At 35.1% G+C, this 17,007-nt stretch overlaps 1 protein-coding gene across 1 annotated transcript in view; it reads left to right on the forward strand.

Moving 5' to 3' along the window:
• The window catches only part of LOC109078057 (ephrin type-A receptor 3), a 63,612-nt gene extending 48,014 nt beyond the window's left edge, over nt 1–15,598 (forward strand). Inside the window, exons 12-18 of the mRNA XM_042751588.1 lie at nt 6,982–7,043; nt 8,964–9,173; nt 9,987–10,136; nt 11,341–11,534; nt 12,404–12,541; nt 13,604–13,700; nt 13,823–15,598. Of these exons, the coding sequence (XP_042607522.1) occupies nt 6,982–7,043; nt 8,964–9,173; nt 9,987–10,136; nt 11,341–11,534; nt 12,404–12,541; nt 13,604–13,700; nt 13,823–13,828 (857 nt within the window). The 3' untranslated portion in view covers nt 13,829–15,598. The remainder of the gene's footprint in view (nt 1–6,981; nt 7,044–8,963; nt 9,174–9,986; nt 10,137–11,340; nt 11,535–12,403; nt 12,542–13,603; nt 13,701–13,822) is intronic.
• The last annotated feature ends 1,409 nt before the right edge of the window (nt 15,599–17,007 follow it).

The raw sequence follows: 17,007 nt of genomic DNA on the forward strand, positions 1-17,007 counted from the left end.
CAGTATGTGTTTGAATTTGCTTTTATCGCTTTGAATTATCACTCTAGCTGGTAAGATAATGCCTTCAGAAAGGTCGTAGATAACATATCATCATGGCGAGAGTTAACTTAAATTGTTTGTAGAAAAAATAAATTGAAGAAACCACTGTTTTGTTTGACCTTGCATTATATAAACGCATATTAGGTCTATATTACTTCTGATTGCTTGTATCGCAACTCCTGAGAATCTGAAATTGATGTGTGCTGCCTGCTCGCTGATAATGAGAATGCTAATATTGGTCGTGATTAGACTAGCGCTTCTGAACCTGAATTTGCCAACTTATTGTGTGTGTTTGAATTTCTATTGTCTGTGTTTAAAAAAAGCAGTATCTTGCAACAGGTGTTTTGGTCACCATTGAGTGGTAATTTCCTCTACTGATCTTTCTTTATGCTTTTTTCCTCCTTCAAGTCTCTGTGGATTTGACTGACAGGCTCTATAACAAAAGGACCATCCATATTCATGCCAGCTGCATGAATATCGATAATACAAACATATAATTGGATGTGAGTTTTGGGAGGGATCATGAATATTCAATGTCAGAATTATTAACATTAATCCTCTCGACATTTCCTCCCAGTTCCTCTTACTCGTGCAAAATGCTAATGGTGGCCTTTAGTTTGATTCAGTTCAAATAGTTATTATTAATGTTGGCGGTACAGCTTTTCCTCACTTATTAAATAAAAGTACATTAATTTTCCTTTTTTAATTCTGTGCTGTTATGACATAATTATGAGGTTATGAAAGTCTTGATTCAACAAATATGTCAGTGAAAGGCCTTCATTATTATAGGCTTGGATTGTCCAAATGTACACAGACTTCCTGTGTCCCTCATAATGGCTCTTAGTCATTTATCTTATGGCAACATGAATATTTTACATAGAAATGGGAATTTATTATTATTTTTTGTTGAAGAATATAATAAAAATGTAAATATAATATATAAAAATATGTATTAAAGTGTGTGTATGTATGTGTATATATATATATATATATATATATATATATATATATATATATATATATATATATATATATATATATATATATATACGTGATATCCTGTGATATTTCATGACACACATATAGTTCTATTTTAAACACAATATTTTTGCTTAATTTTGTCAACAAAAATATTTCCTATAAAATCATAGCAGAACTGTTGTGCGTCTTCGAGCATCACAGCGGTCTTTTGTTTTTCTGAATCTGCGTTTTGAATGAATCAAATGAACCAGTGATTCAATGGCCCATTCATAAAGAGAGCCATTTAGTCGTTTGAATGAATTGAATGAATGAATCTCTCAATGTTTACTGGCGCATACTGGCAGTTTTAGTTTCTTATTTAGACTATGATTTTATTAAAATAAAAATTCATATGAATACTAAATAAAATAAATAAATAAAGGGATAGTTTAATTCTGTTGTCCTTTAATCGCCTGTTTTTACTCCATTTAATCCATGTTGCTTCAAGCTTATATGCCTTACTTTCTTTTGCATAAAAGAAGATATTTTGAAGACTGTTAGTAACCAAGCAGTTTTAGTTACCTGTGACTTTCATTGTATGAACAAAAATACTGCGAGGCTTCTCAAATCATCATCTTTTATGTTCCATAGTTTATAGTTAGGGCTGCACGATAAATTGCTTTACTACTAATCACAGAACTTACTGATGAGATGCGCATGACAATTGCATTTGATTTATTGTGCAGTCCTATTTATAGTATATAGTTTATTGTAAAGTCTACTTGATACTTTTCTCATTGAACACAATGATGGCTTTTGTAGGTATTTTCACAGCCAAATTTAACTTGTGAGTAATTAATCACCATATCATGACAGCCCTAACATACATATGTATTAATAACTTTATGTAAATTTATATACAAATTGATAACTGCATGGTACACACGCCCTAATTTAGAACAATCCTGATTAATAAACAATTGAATAAGAATACAATAAATTATGCGTGAATGTACATGCAGAAAGTTGCATGAGAACCTTTTCTGTGCACATACAGTATGTAAACACAACTGTATGTAATTATTTGTGAATAAAGCTCAGTGAAAATATCTTCCAAATTGCTCTTTCTGGCAGGTTATATAACACACGTGTGTGCATGTGTCGGTTTGCTAACGTGTCCTCATCCGCCGCTGATTGGGTGAGATATGATAGCCAGAGTAATTTCACAGGTCACAGATCAGCCTGATGGTGTAGGGGATGGGGATAGGAGAGGTCAGCGACCCCTCGCACTGCATTACAGAAGCAGCTGTCAATCCAGCCCCCTCCTCGAATGCACAGAATAATCACAGCACTGATGGAGCTGAGCAGAGATGCATTAAAGAGGCTGAAGAGTGTTTATGCTGCCTGATGGAGCGCCGACGAGAAAGACAAAGAGTTTTGCACTGTAATATGAAAAGCATCTGTCATGTAACACAGCTTTCGGAGAGGCGCTCTATCATTACCACCTCAGACGGAAAAAATTAGACTGTGATTGAGCTTTTTGTAATGCAAATGTGTCAGCAGCTCAGAGAATGGAATCAGAATAGACCTTAATGCCCCATTCAGTTCTTTATCCTCCATCTTTGCAAAAACACAGAGCTGTCATCGTCTCTATTATAAACCCACTGTGCATCTAACCATCAGATTAGCGGACTCCAGTCTGCTATCTGATAACATTTGCCATCCGTGGCTGTATTTTCAGGTTCATTCCAGCTGAGTCCTCAAGAAAAGTTTTTCTTTGTGCCATCAACAGCAGGAACAATAAGAGGATGATAAGAGATAAAAGGATGTCATTTCTAAATCATTGAAAGTATTGCTTTGTTCAGAGTAATGTGTGCTTTTAAGCTAGAGCTTAACTTGTTTTGAGCCCTAAAAATTCCTTTGTCCTGTGATATTTCATGACAAATTGCTGTCATTTCATCAGATGCCTCCAAAGCATGTGATTACAGATGATGTACAGAGTGCATACGTGAGTTGCAGGTCCTTAATGGCAAATAACCTTTTTCGGAATACTTTTCTGTAGAAAATGCATGTGTATTAACTGGAACAGAATTTAATTTAATTAATTTATTCGGAATACTTTTTTGTGTAAGTTGCTTGTTTATTTAATTGAGCTGGATTTGGTTAATTTAATTTTTTTATTTGTATATTTACAATAAGATGAAAAATGATATCAAATACCACTGCCTCCTTTCGTTTTCATTTTAACATAATAATAGCCGCAGAAATGTACTTAGTTTAGGGAAATGTGTATATATACAGCCTACATTACAATGAAACAAAATATTATATCAATTTCCAATTTTTATTTTCATTTTAACATATAGATAAATTACCTGTTAGATTAACCCAAAACAAATTATATTTTATGTTTAACCACTAAAGAGACATCAGACCAAGCGGCAAATGTGAGAAGGACTAGCCGAGTTGAGACTGGTCTAGGCGGATACATAAGCATTGAGCTCCCGCTGATCGCGTGGAGCTGATCTTCTCCGAACTCGGTGAAACACATTTTTAAAAAGGTGCTGTCTTTATAAATAAACCGCAGATTTGAGTTTTAAAGAAGTACATTCTCGCCTGAAATACTTTTAAAAGTACATTTCATGACACAATAACAGTTATATTTTGAAAATTATCCGAATAAATGGTGGTTGAAATCACAATGCTGCGTAAACTCAACCAATCAGCATGTTTAGCTCCCAAGTCCCGCCTCTGAAAGTTCTGGACCTTTGAAAAAGTACTACTTCGCCAGCAGGGACTTTCTGATGAGCATTTTTTACCCGTAACTTTATTTAGATCCTGGTTCCTGCAGTGGAAACACACTGAGTACCAACCCAAAGTTCCAGCGGAACTTTTTTTTTTTTTTTTGTAAAAAAAACCTGCAAGGTTATTTCTAAAAAAAAATAAAGCATGCATATTAACTGAACCAGCATTTTATTTTATTTTATTTTATTTTATTTTATTTTATTTTTATTTTATTTTATTTTATTTTATTTTATTTTATTTTATTTTATTTTATTTTAAATGTATTATAAATTTATTTAGTGTCATTTCTAAATCATTGAATGTATTTTTTTGTTTTTTGTTTATTTAGTATTTTTATTTATAGTAATGTATGTTTCAAGGTGGAGCTGAACTTGTTTTGAGCACTAAAAATTCCTTTATGCTCTGAAATGTTATGACAAATTGGTGTAATTCAATCAAATGCCTCCAAAGCATGTGATTACAGATGATATACAGAGTGGAGTACAGGTCTTTTAGGGCAAATCACCTTTTTTGGAATTCTTTTTTTTTTTTTTTTAGAAAATGCATGCATTTTAACTGGACGTTTCTTTTAACTTTTTTTTTTTTTAAACCTGAATGGTTTTCTCTAAAAAGCATGCATATTAATGCATTTTATTTTATTTTATTTTATTTTATTTTACATATTAATGCATGTTATTTATTTTATTTTATTTTATTATTTTATTTTATTTTATTTTATTTTATTTTATTTTATTATTTTCCCCACCACAGGATGCAGTGGATGTTTGATCGTTTGTGTGTGAATACTATCTAATTGAACTGCTTCTAAAACTGCTGCAGCATCAATCACCCTTAAATGTGCATTCATGGATAAGTAGTTAGGTAATTTTATTAACATACTTATCAGTAGAACCATCATCCATACTCTAGCTAAACAGCTGTAGTACGGAAATGCACGTCGGTTTGATCTGAAAATGCAAACAACGTCAATGTCAGGAAGATATTGCGCTTTATGTTTGAATGCGCTCTATATTTCAGTTCTGGTGACCAGAGATTTGTAGGTTGAGGCAAGGAGGCAACGTTATCCAGCTAGCTCAGTGTCAAAGTAATTTGTCCCACGTTGATAAGCTAATGTGCGATCCTTTCGGATATCCTTCGTCACGCTTGTCGTGTGGCTTCGATTCTAAAGGGTGTTACTGATACATTTGTGATTTACTTGCAGTGACAGATAGGACATACAGTGCAACCCCCATTCATCTGAAACCACAACTGGCAATGTCTTAGGGCTTGGTGCTATAAATAGCTTGTTAGGGCTGAATGGGGGTTTATTGGATTCAGCTGGGATTCTATTTCTTTGTTCTTTTATTCTTTTACTACTTGTATTGCAGTGAGAGTTGTGCAAAAGTCACAATGCAGAGGCTAGTGATGTCCGCCTGAAAATCTATTTTCTTAAAATTGTTATTTCTCATTCCATTTAATTGTTTAATCAAATTATTTTATTCTAAAAGTAAAATAAATGTAAATAAAAAATATGAATTTACAGGGACAATATATTATTTTTAATATATATTCTATATATAGCTATATATAAAAAAATCACTCACTCAGTCAGTTAGTTAGTTAGTTAGTTCGTTTTTTCTCTAGAAAATGCATATTAACTGGACCAGTCTATTTTCTATTACTTTGTATTTATGTTTTCATTCAATTTATTTCCTGTGATTTTAATCTAAAAATAAAATGAAATTTAAAAACAAATAAAAAACAATAACATATTAATTTACAGGAACAATATAATATTAATAATAATAATAATAATAATAATAATAATAATAATAATAATAATAATATAAAATAAATAACAAAACATCACTGTTTGACCTCACTAATCAAATAGCCAAATGGAAATAAATGTTCAAATTATTATTTTATTTTATTTTATTTTTTATTTTATTTTATTTTATTTTTTTTATTTTATTTTATTTTTTATTTATTTTTATTTTATTTTATTTTATTTATTTTTTTTTTATTTTTTTAATTTTATTTTATTTTATTATTTTATTTTATTATTTTATTTATTTATTTTTTTATTTTTTTATTTTTTTTTATTTTATTTTATTTTATTTTATTTTATTATTTTATTTTATTTTATTTTATTTTATTATTTTATTTTATTTTATTTTATTTTATTTTATTTTATTATTTTATTTTATTTTATTTTATTTTATTTTATTTTATTTTATTTTATTTTATTTTATTTTATTTTATTTTATTTTATTTTATTTTATTTTATTTTATTTTATTTTATACCTATAACCTACAAGGCTAGGCACAACATAAAGGGCTGTTCACAAAAATAGCGAACGTCTCTAGGGCTAAACGGCATCTCATGCTGCTGTGCGTCTGGTGCCCCGAGGTGAAAGTTTCTGCCGTACGTTACATCCATCAAGCATCTCTGATAATCAGGATGGATTAGCATGTACTCTTCCCTGTCACATGCGAGGTGGGAAGGGGGGTCTCTCTGACTGACAGCATGTTATTTGGGTGGAATCAAGGGAGAATTTTTAATCACTTTCAGCAACGCAGGTGCGAGCTCCCCATATGAGCTTCTTGCAGCTGTGCCTGCAACATAGTGGAGAAGTGAACATTTTTCCCATTAGCGGATCTTTACACCCCTTCATCTTCAACCCCCACCACCACCCCCAGGGCAATTAATCACCACACCCCCTAAAAACCTCCCCCCTCACTTGTCTCCCCCCTTCATCATCCTCCCTCCTAAAGGAACTCATTACCATTTTAGGTATTTCTGGACAAAGATATTCTCAGTGGACAGCTCGCTCTGATTATCTGCCTGACTGTTATTGAGAGCTTTGATTAGGGGCTGTCACTATGAGTAACAGGCAGCAGGTAGAGGCGAACCAAAGCAGGAACGAGGGGCTGTGAAGTCGCTGGGAGTGGGGGAGGTGTCCGCTCTCTTTATCTGCATGTTTTTCTCTGTCAACTTGGAAATGAATTAAATATAGGACACAAAAGCGCCAGCCTCTTCCTGCCTCTCTGCTGTGTCTTTTCTTATTCGCCTGTGAAAAAAATAAAAATAAAACGTCTTTCTCTCGTTTCTGCTCTCTCTCTCGCTCTCTCTCTCTCTATTTTCCACAATATTTCACACTTTCCCATTTTGTCTCCTCTTTCTCTGTCCCTTAGGTAAGCCTGTGATGATAGTGACAGAGTACATGGAAAATGGATCTCTGGACACTTTTTTGAAGGTGAGCGTGCTCTATTTTGTTGCGAATGATGGAGGCCAATTTGCACCAAAGGAAATGCTGTGAAATATCACAGGAACACAAAGCAGTCGTCCGGCTCTTCCAGACTGGGCTCGACAACTCGCATGTTCACACCTCTCTATGCCTGAATTTTCTTTGTGTTGCTCAGCTTGTGTTTTGCTTCTCAGCTTAGACCACCATGGTTTATGCTGGTTTGGATCATTATGTTCTCGAGCAAATCTTATCTGGTGGAGATAGTCAACCAGCATGGTCTTTCTGATAACGCTGGATGACTTGCTGGTCAAGCTAGTTTAGGCCCCGTCCACACGGAGACGGAGCTTACCCCAATCCGATCTTTTTTTTCCTCGTCTCAAGAAATATCCGCGTCCACACGAAACCGCAAAATGATGTAGTTTACATGCCAGACCAGTATGTGGCGCTGTAATTCTGCCACAGAGATACACTAAAAACGGAGAAGAAGAGATGGACTATGCTCATAAACCTTGCGCGTGGTACACAAACGAACATGGAACAATACATTTATTAATCTGTGTTATTGCTAGTTAATAAAAAGACAATCGTTCAGTGTTTGTTCATGTTTTTGTTGCTGTTACGTGACGTAGATGTGTCTGACTAGGGGGGAGACGTGGGCTGATGACGTCATCGTTTCAGAAAATGTACGGATTAGCCGTCCAGACGAAGACGCTAAGACGGCGTTTTCAAATTTATCCACTTTGGGACCCGGTTTCAAAAAATAGCGGTTTCACCTTACGAAAACGCCGGATCCGTGTGGACGAAACGCCTATCCGATAAAAAATTTGTGCGTATTCACAGAAACGCGTCTCCATGTGGACGGGGCCTTAGAAGCTTTATGTAGACACTAGCAAAACACTAGAAAAATAGTAAGAGTTGTATTATAAAGACAATATTTCAAAAAAAAAAATTACATAATCATCATACGTAAATCAAAGGAGATTATTGAAATATTATCCTGAAAATATTTACTTTGTTTCATTGGCAGTGTCTTCTTATATGACTTGAAGAGAAATATTTTCAATTAAAACTAATTTTCATAGCACTTTTCACAGTCAAATGTGTTTCAAAGTGATTTTAGAAATATTTTTGCCCCAATTCTTAATATTAAAAACTGTAATTTAATTTTATTAAGATTAAAAAAAATCATAAATAATCCCATAAATTCCAACCCATCTTTAAAAAGCATTTTAAGTTTGATACATACCTTAAAGTATTATATTAATTTATTACATTAAAATATTCAAAAACATAAGAAATGTATAATATAAATTATATACAAATATGAAAATATATGTACATGTAAATATTTCTTAAATATATATGTGTGTGTGTGTGTGTGTGTGTGTGTGTGTGTGTGTTAATTTATATACACAGTACACACATATTATGCAAACACAAACTTTTATTTTGGATGTGATTTATTGTGATTAATCAATTTAACAGCACTAATATAATGTGTGTGTGTGTGTGCGTGTGCGTGTGTGTGTGTGTGTGTGCGCGTGAGTGTGTATGTATATGTGTAACCCCTGTACTAACAAACCACCATCCCATTATTACCCCAGTATTACCATGCAACCGTAGTTAACAATCAAAACATTTACGTTTTCTTGCCAGAGGGTGTAATGAAACATCATAATCTGGTTAGTTGGTTACTTACTTGCCATTGCTTGCATAAAAGCCTGAATGATTATACAGTGATTGCAGTTAATAGCTCGTGCCCTGTAACATGTGAGCAACACTATTAATTAGGGAGCCAATGAATTATGAATTACTCATGAGACACATTCAAACATGACCGACTGTGCCAGAATCCAAAGAGGTTGAACAAGGCAGGAAATGAGGCCACAGGGATGAGAATTTGACATGAGAACTCTTTATTTTGTGCAGAAACACGACGGGCAGTTCACAGTGATCCAGCTGGTGGGAATGATGCGTGGGATAGCTGCAGGGATGCAGTACCTCTCAGAGATGAACTACGTGCACCGGGATTTGGCGGCACGGAACATTCTGGTGAACGGAAACCTGGTGTGTAAAGTGTCTGACTTTGGGCTGTCGCGCGTGTTAGAGGACGATCCAGAGGCGGCATACACTACACGGGTGAGAGATCATGCTTCTGCTCTGGATGTTTGCTCTCCAGTCTCATTTTTACTAGATTTACTATGCAGCAGTTTTGATGTTATATGTTAAACTGGTTCAGCTCTTTGTTTAAAAGAAATAGGATTTGATTGTGTAAAAAAAAAAAAAACAGACATGGCGCGAGATATATTCTTGCTGACCTGTAGTCTAGAAATGAAGTCATGCAGGACTGTCATAACAGATATCCAGACTGATGGATGGCTAAACATTTACTCAGTGTGGGTATGTGCCTTTCCCTGCCTGTGAATGCATTTGTACATGGTTTTGCTGGAAGATGAGTATTAAAAATTAAAAATAAAGGTTGCACCAGCATTTTAGAGCAAAAATACCAGGCAATGGCTTTTTTTAATTGAAAGGAAGGACTTCCTTTACCACAACCGCCATATTGAGTGTTACAATTATACCCAGTTATGTTTCAACAAGTGGCTTGTCTCCTCCTTAGTTGTCCGAACATTCATGTTTTTATTTTGATAAAAATTGCTTACCACTAATCACCAGTTTTGGGCAGGGTACTCAAAAAAATGTAGCTTGCTAAGCTACGCTAAAAGCTCCCCTTTAGCGAAAGTATCTACAACCTACATATCAAAAATAGCTTCCTATTAAGCTATTTCACAACTTATGATAATAAAATAGCTTCATTACTGTAATGCTGCATGATTTTAAAAATAAAATTGCTAGCACTTTGCTAGGGATCACCCTAATAACTTTGCTAATAGCTTTGTAGTAATGCTGCATTACAACATCACTGACCTCTGATTTTGTGCTGTTTTTCAGGGGGGTAAGATTCCCATTCGATGGACAGCCCCTGAGGCCATCACCTACAGGAAGTTCACATCAGCCAGTGATGTGTGGAGTTATGGCATTGTCATGTGGGAGGTGATATCCTATGGGGAACGCCCGTACTGGGAAATGTCCAATCAGGACGTGAGTAAATTCTGAATTTAAATGATGGAACCATAGTTGCACAGCAAAAATATCTCCCAGTAAATAGAAACCTCTGGAAGTTTTAAGAATTAATTTTGTGAGCTATAACCATTAGTGTTATTTTATTATGTATATATTATTTATTAGTATTTGGAATTATCTTTTTTTTTTAGTATCTTCAGTTTTTCATTTTAATTTAAGTTTTAGTCCTTGTGTTTATTTTAATTTTTTTAATAATGGGTCTATTTAGCTTTATTTTTTATTTTTTATTTCATTTACATTTTTTAGATGTTTTCATCTAATATTTAGATTTTATTTTATTTAGGCTTTATTCTCAATTAATAGTTTTAGTTTTAGTAACAACTCTGTTAACCTTTGCGCCACTTATTTTTTAAAACTTGAGAATCCCTATCGATTTGTAATAAAAGCACTCTGCCGGAACACTTGAGTGGGACTGGAATTAAAAAAAAAAAAAAAAAAAAAAAAACACCCTCCCAGGCTTACAAAGGTAAAAAGATTAAATGCATCTGGAGGCTGAACATTTCCAGATTTCAATTCACAGGCTGCTTTAAAAGAGGGAATTTGAATCCGTGTCAGTGGGTTCTTGGCAGATTTTCCACACCAGAAACCATTTTCATTTATTTATTTTCACCTTGGGAAGAGATCTTTGCTCAGGATTTGGAAAGAGGCTGCTCGGGAAAGAGATTGAGACATTTGGGAAGGTTTCGAGCCTGTATGCTCAACATGTTAAAGTGGAGCACGAAAAACATTTGCATGCTTGCTAGCGGATGCACTTTTATTGTGTCGAGGGAACGGAATTCGAAAGTTCCATTCAAGGCATAAACCACAAAATCCATCTGTCTTCCTTTCTTTGCCATGGTAACAGGCAATGAACCATTTTGACGGTTACAGTCTTCCAGGCAAGAGTTAAGATAATATAAATGTTTGCATCAAGCTAGTTTATCCTTTCCCTTACGCCGGTATCATAAAAGGAACTAAATTAAAAAGCTCTCCTCTTGCGCTAAAAAAGACAGTCTCACCCGAAATCTCATTCTCACTTCAGTCACAGATGGATAAAAAAATGAATTAATCTAACGCCAAACAAAAGCTAAATGCATTAAGCTGGGAATAAATCTGCTCAGTATTCATGAAGCGTAAATGCTGCTAATGTATGATTTTTAATGTGGAATCTTTATCCCTCCAGGTGATAAAAGCTGTAGATGAAGGCTACAGGCTACCGGCTCCAATGGACTGTCCTGTGGTGCTTCACCAGCTCATGTTAGACTGCTGGGAAAAGAACCGCAGCGATCGGCCGAAATTTGGGCAGATTGTCAACACTCTGGACAGGCTGATCCGGAACCCAAGCAGCCTGAAGCAGCTGGCCAACACTGCAGTCTGGTGAGCCAAATGCCCTCCACGGATTAGATCTGAATACACAGAGGTGATCCGCTGAGTTGTGTGTGGCGGTTTGCAATATATAGCTCATGAAGAGCGTTATGATGTTTCTCAGGTGTGTGATAAAATCTTAGGTGTAGTAATCCAATGAGTTCAAAATTAATGAAACCGATATCCGGCTAATCTAGATTGAAGCCAGATGTACGTCAGTACGAACTTCTTACTTCCAGTGCATGGTCTTGGCTGATATCTGATTGTCTGTCTATCCCTCTGCTGCATTTTGAGGGTTGCCAAATAGAAGGCAGATGGGCGCTGTATTGTTTAGCCAGTGCTTGCCACAATTAAAGCAGAATGTGCAAACTGAATTTTCCCACAAACCACAGGGACATCTCTGCCTGTGTCGTTGCTATTAAATAAAATAGGTTTAAATCTAAATTACTCAGGATTGTGGGTTATAATGGAGGCTATGCAACAGAGAGAGAGAGAGGGAGTCAGAGACACGATTTGGTGCAGTCTGCCTCTGTTCTGGTTCTGGAAAGCCTAACATGTACAAGCAATGATAAGCTTTTGATAAGCTGACACAAACACACACACACTCGAATGCATGAAAAAAGCTAGTTTCTTACCCTCACGAAACTCTGTAAATGCTCACATCATTGAAACTTACAGTATGTAAAAAGTATTGGCTGAGAAAACAGCATAAATCTAATTGGGATTTTACTAAAAACACAACCTCAAATGGATACATACATCTGACAACCTCACAGACCAGTGCAGAATTCATTCTTTAAGTCAATTCTGATGTACAGGATGTGACATGATGTGGTTATATAAAACTGTTTTTCTGACTGCACTTCCTCCTCCAACCATAGGGAGGACCCAGTGACTCCTGAGGCAGGGGTCAGCACGGTGGAAGACTGGCTGGACTTGATTAAAATGGGTCAGTACAAGGAACACTTCTCCAGCGCCGGCTATGTCACCCTGGACTCAGTTCTGTACGTCAGCGCCAGGTAAATAAATAAATAAAATATGTTAGTATGAAATGTATGATTGCATTTCAAGAAACACTTGACTGTGTTCTCACAAGTATATTATCTTACTGTATACTAAGAATCAAACTGAGATTTTACAGCTATGCACTGTATAAAGCTGCAAAAAAAAAAAAAAAAAAATAGTATGGCATTCCAAACATACCATACCATGTTGGAAACTGAATACTTGAAGATGGTGTTTACTGCATACTGTTTTTTTTTATATTGTTATGACGTGACCTCATTACTTGGCAGCAAATGGCATCCAGTTATCCTATCGAAAATAAACATGATTGTTTTGCATTTACATCTAAATGTGTGTAAAGATTATTTTGCAATCAAAAAAGGTTTCATTTGTACCTCTCATTGCATTATGGGACTACAATATTCCAAAGGCCATTAGTATGCAACAGTAGTGTGCTTCATTATCACATGACCTCATTATGAGTAATCAATTCAGTTTATTCAAATATAGAGTCAAAAAAAGGAAAAAAAAAATTCTTTAGTTACTATTAATCGCACTATAAATGGAAGTTGACTGCATTCCATTATGGGATTCAATGTGTGCTGTGCTTCCATGCATACAGAAAACCTGCATACTGTATGCAATTAGCATTAACACATACTGTAAAATAGTATGAGTAGTATAGTAGTATAAAATTCCAAATATACCAGCTATGTTGCAAAACTGAATGCTGTTTACAGCATAATATGCACTGCCTACTATTTTGTAAAAATTATGTAAAACAGTATGCAGTACTTGGAAGTTGTTGCTTGAAAGTCATTACTCATTTTAATTCAAATTTGTGTAAAAAATTTTGAAAAAATAATCAAATATTGAGTCAAAAAAACTGGAGTGCACTGAATTGTTCGATACAATATGTGTATTCTGCTTCCATGCGTTTAGACAATCTGCATACTGTATATAGTTAATATACCGAATACTGTAAAAATAATATGAGTAGTATGCCATTATGCTATTGCGAACATAGCCACCATTTGCTAAGGTAGTTTCTTCTATCTCTTTCGTTTCTCTAACAGTGAACTGGATAAGATGGGTGTAGCACTGGCAGGCCATCAGAAAAAGATCTTGTCTAGTATCCAGTGTCTTCAGGCACACCATGGGATTCAGGTTCAGGTATAGCTCCTCACCTTAATGCCCTCAAACCTGTTCCGCTTCCCCAGATGAGGAGATTGGGAGTGTTCTTGCCACATGGAAGCGCCTTGCTGCAAAATGACTCTGTTTTGTCTCTCTACCAGCACTGAAGTTCATCAGCCCTACAGGAAAAAGGGCTGGTACCTTCCCCTTTGTGATCAGCATCCAGAAAGGTAGTAGATCTCTGCGGATGTCCGAGATTGTGAACTTGGAGATCTATCCATCCAAGTGAAGTAAGGACAAGAATCAACACCATGTGACATCACAGCACTGTGAACATCACGCTTCACTCCTCATTGTACAGAAGAAAGACCTTGAGAAGAAACACCGACTGTGTCTTGTGAATCTTTTAACTGTTTTGCGAGCGATACTAGTACGATTTTCTTCGATAAGACGCTTGATGTGAACTGCGAGGGTGAGGAAACCTTCAGCGAGATGTCCTTTCAAACTTGTGTATGTGAAAGTAGTTTAGAACTCGCCTATAGAAAGCAATGAAGCACTGATCTCTCTTTCGCACATACGCACACATTTAAACGCTACATAGAAGGGTCGCTCCTTGACCCCGAATGCCACTCCGGACTGCTCCCGTCAAGCCCTCGGCAGCGTCTTCGGAATATGTCAATTCCACCGTGGAGATCCTAGAGTTCGGAGAGCCCACGCTTGTCACTTTTGACAAGTTCTGACATCCGATGTGCAGCAACAGAGAAACGAGAGGCGTTTAAGGAATGAAAAGCAATTGTTGCTTCACAAACAGAGACTGGACAGCGTGACGATGTCATGAAGAGGGCAGATGTTGTCCTTCCTTCACACTGGCAGCAACTTTCAGTCGTCTTTTTCAACACGTTGACGTGGCTTTTCTTTGTGTATTTAAAGTATTTTGCCTCATTACGTGCATTTCATCACAAACGTGAGCGTCTTTTTTGGAAAGAGGAGGGATATGTGTTGAGCATTTTATGAGGGGAGACTTTATTCCTAAATCATCCTGGTGTTGATGGAGCTGTACTCGGTGGACTGTTGAACCTGTGTTTGTGTTGGACCCCGTTAAGCGTAGAGGTCTGATGGTTACAGAGTGCTTGGTACAGTACCTTCAGATTACATTTCCATATGACAACAAACTGGAGGAGCTTAAACATTTTAGCATACAATTTCCATGTCATTTCATGCGCCATGTTCACAATTCCGTGTAAAAAGGTGTCCGCAACAGATGCTGGTGATTTAAAAATAGCTTCATCCTCCATTTTCTGGTTTCTCGCCCCATGTTTCTTGGCAGTGCTTTGTTCTGCGCTTGGAAATGTGTGATTGAAGAAGAAACGATTGTATTGCAGTAGAACTTGATACATTGTACAGTGTTGGTTATTGTATTTGTACAGTAATGACTTAGTGTTTTGAAGGTTTTTTCAGTTGTAAATTAAGGCAAGGTGATAACTCTTATTTTAACCTTCAACTCTAGCTTTGGACAGACGAGGATTGTGAGGCTGTAGAATGTAATGGATAATTTAGCTTTAAGGTGTTTGGGAAAGCTAAGCATTCTCAGGATTGTTGTTTGTCACTGATACACGATTCAAGATGGCAGCAAACTCAGTTCTGTCATCTATTGATACACTTCCTGTTCGATGCCGTTCGGTTTCATTGTTCTTATTTATGTTTTGTCACCACAAGTCTTTCATTTATACAGTAAAAACACTTTTTTCCCCTCTGTTTTGTCTTGTTTTCCAGTAAAACTATCTAAACAGCAGAATTGCTTAAGATTTTAAGAATTGTTTTCCTTAAAATTACTTATTTTTCTGTTCTGAAAAAAACTGACAGGGTTTTATGAAAAGGGTTTTATGAAGTTTGTCAATTTATGTTCTCTGAAATAATATATTTACACTAATGTTCAAAAGTTTAATTAATATTTTCACACTAATGTTAGAAATTTATAGTTTTATTGTTTTATTATGTATGGATGTATTTAAATGTTTCAATGTGTCCATAAAGACATTATCTTCATTCCCTTGAAAAATAATGTTCTTTTGTCATTTTTATTAATGGAAGAAATCACTGTTTCCACAAAAACTGTTTCCAGCACTGATAATAAAAAGAAATGCTATTTAAACACAAATCAGCATATTAGACTGATTTCTGAAGGTTCATGTAAAACTGGAGAAATGATGCTGAAAATTCAGCTTTGGCATCACAGGAATAAATTACATTTTAAAATATTTGCAAAAAGAAATGGTTATAATAAATTCTAATAATATTTCACAATATTTAAATTTTTACTGTATTTTTGATCCAATAAATTTAGCCTTGGTGAGCAAAAGAGACTTTTTTTTTTTGAAAAACATAAAAAAATATGATCGACCCCAAACTTTTGAACATAAGTATATCTTATCTTTATTAATTTATCTTGCTTTAATGATGTTTATAAAACATTTTATTGGAAAACAAGACAATACTGAGAAGGTGAATTTTTTTGCAAACCATGTAAGTGAAACAGTATTGATTTAATAAGCACAACAAAAATTCAAATTTCAAACCGGACTTTTTTCTTTTTTTTACATAATAATGTTGGCAGACATTTTCTAAGTGATGCAGAAGAAACAAAAACAGTGTTATCCTCTCATTCTCTCATTCTGTGACCTCTTGTGGGAAAGTGTTCCTTCAGCTCATTGAGTTGAAACCATAAGGAAGAATGTTTATTTCTTCTGCATATTTATTGATGAAAGTCAAGGTTATAATTGTAATAATGGGCACATCTGCTCTGTCCTTTTAGTAATTCTTAATTAGGAGCTATTCCTAATTGTCGAATTACTGAAACATATGTGCCTATTCCGATTTGTAATTTCCCATGCGGCAACAATAACAGCGAATAATTTAATGAGGCGTCGCAAAAAGCGTCTTCCAACCCAAAATGAAAAACATTGAATTCTTGGAGTGATTTCAAAGTTCTCATCTTTTCATATTTTTAGCTCATAGTCTACTATTGACACAAACATGCACACAAACTCTCACAGTTCAATGCAGTAAACATTGTCTTGAAGCATTTTTGAGATTCCTTTTGATTTTTAAAAAATAATAAATGCAGTTGTTTGTGTTTCATTTTGTGAAGTACTGTTATTATGCACAGTAATATCATGCATACTTTGGTCTGACAGTTTACACAGTCCACACTACCTGTTACTGGGTTACCTGCACATTGCATCAGTACCTGGGATAGACATTTTTAGCCAAGATAGTGAACACACAACTTAGACTTTGATTGCCAGGTTTGAATATCAGCCAGGATTAGCAGTGAGACAGGAGAATA

The sequence above is a fragment of the Cyprinus carpio genome, chromosome B24, assembly GCF_018340385.1.
Source record: "Cyprinus carpio isolate SPL01 chromosome B24, ASM1834038v1, whole genome shotgun sequence".
NCBI lineage: Eukaryota > Metazoa > Chordata > Actinopteri > Cypriniformes > Cyprinidae > Cyprinus > Cyprinus carpio.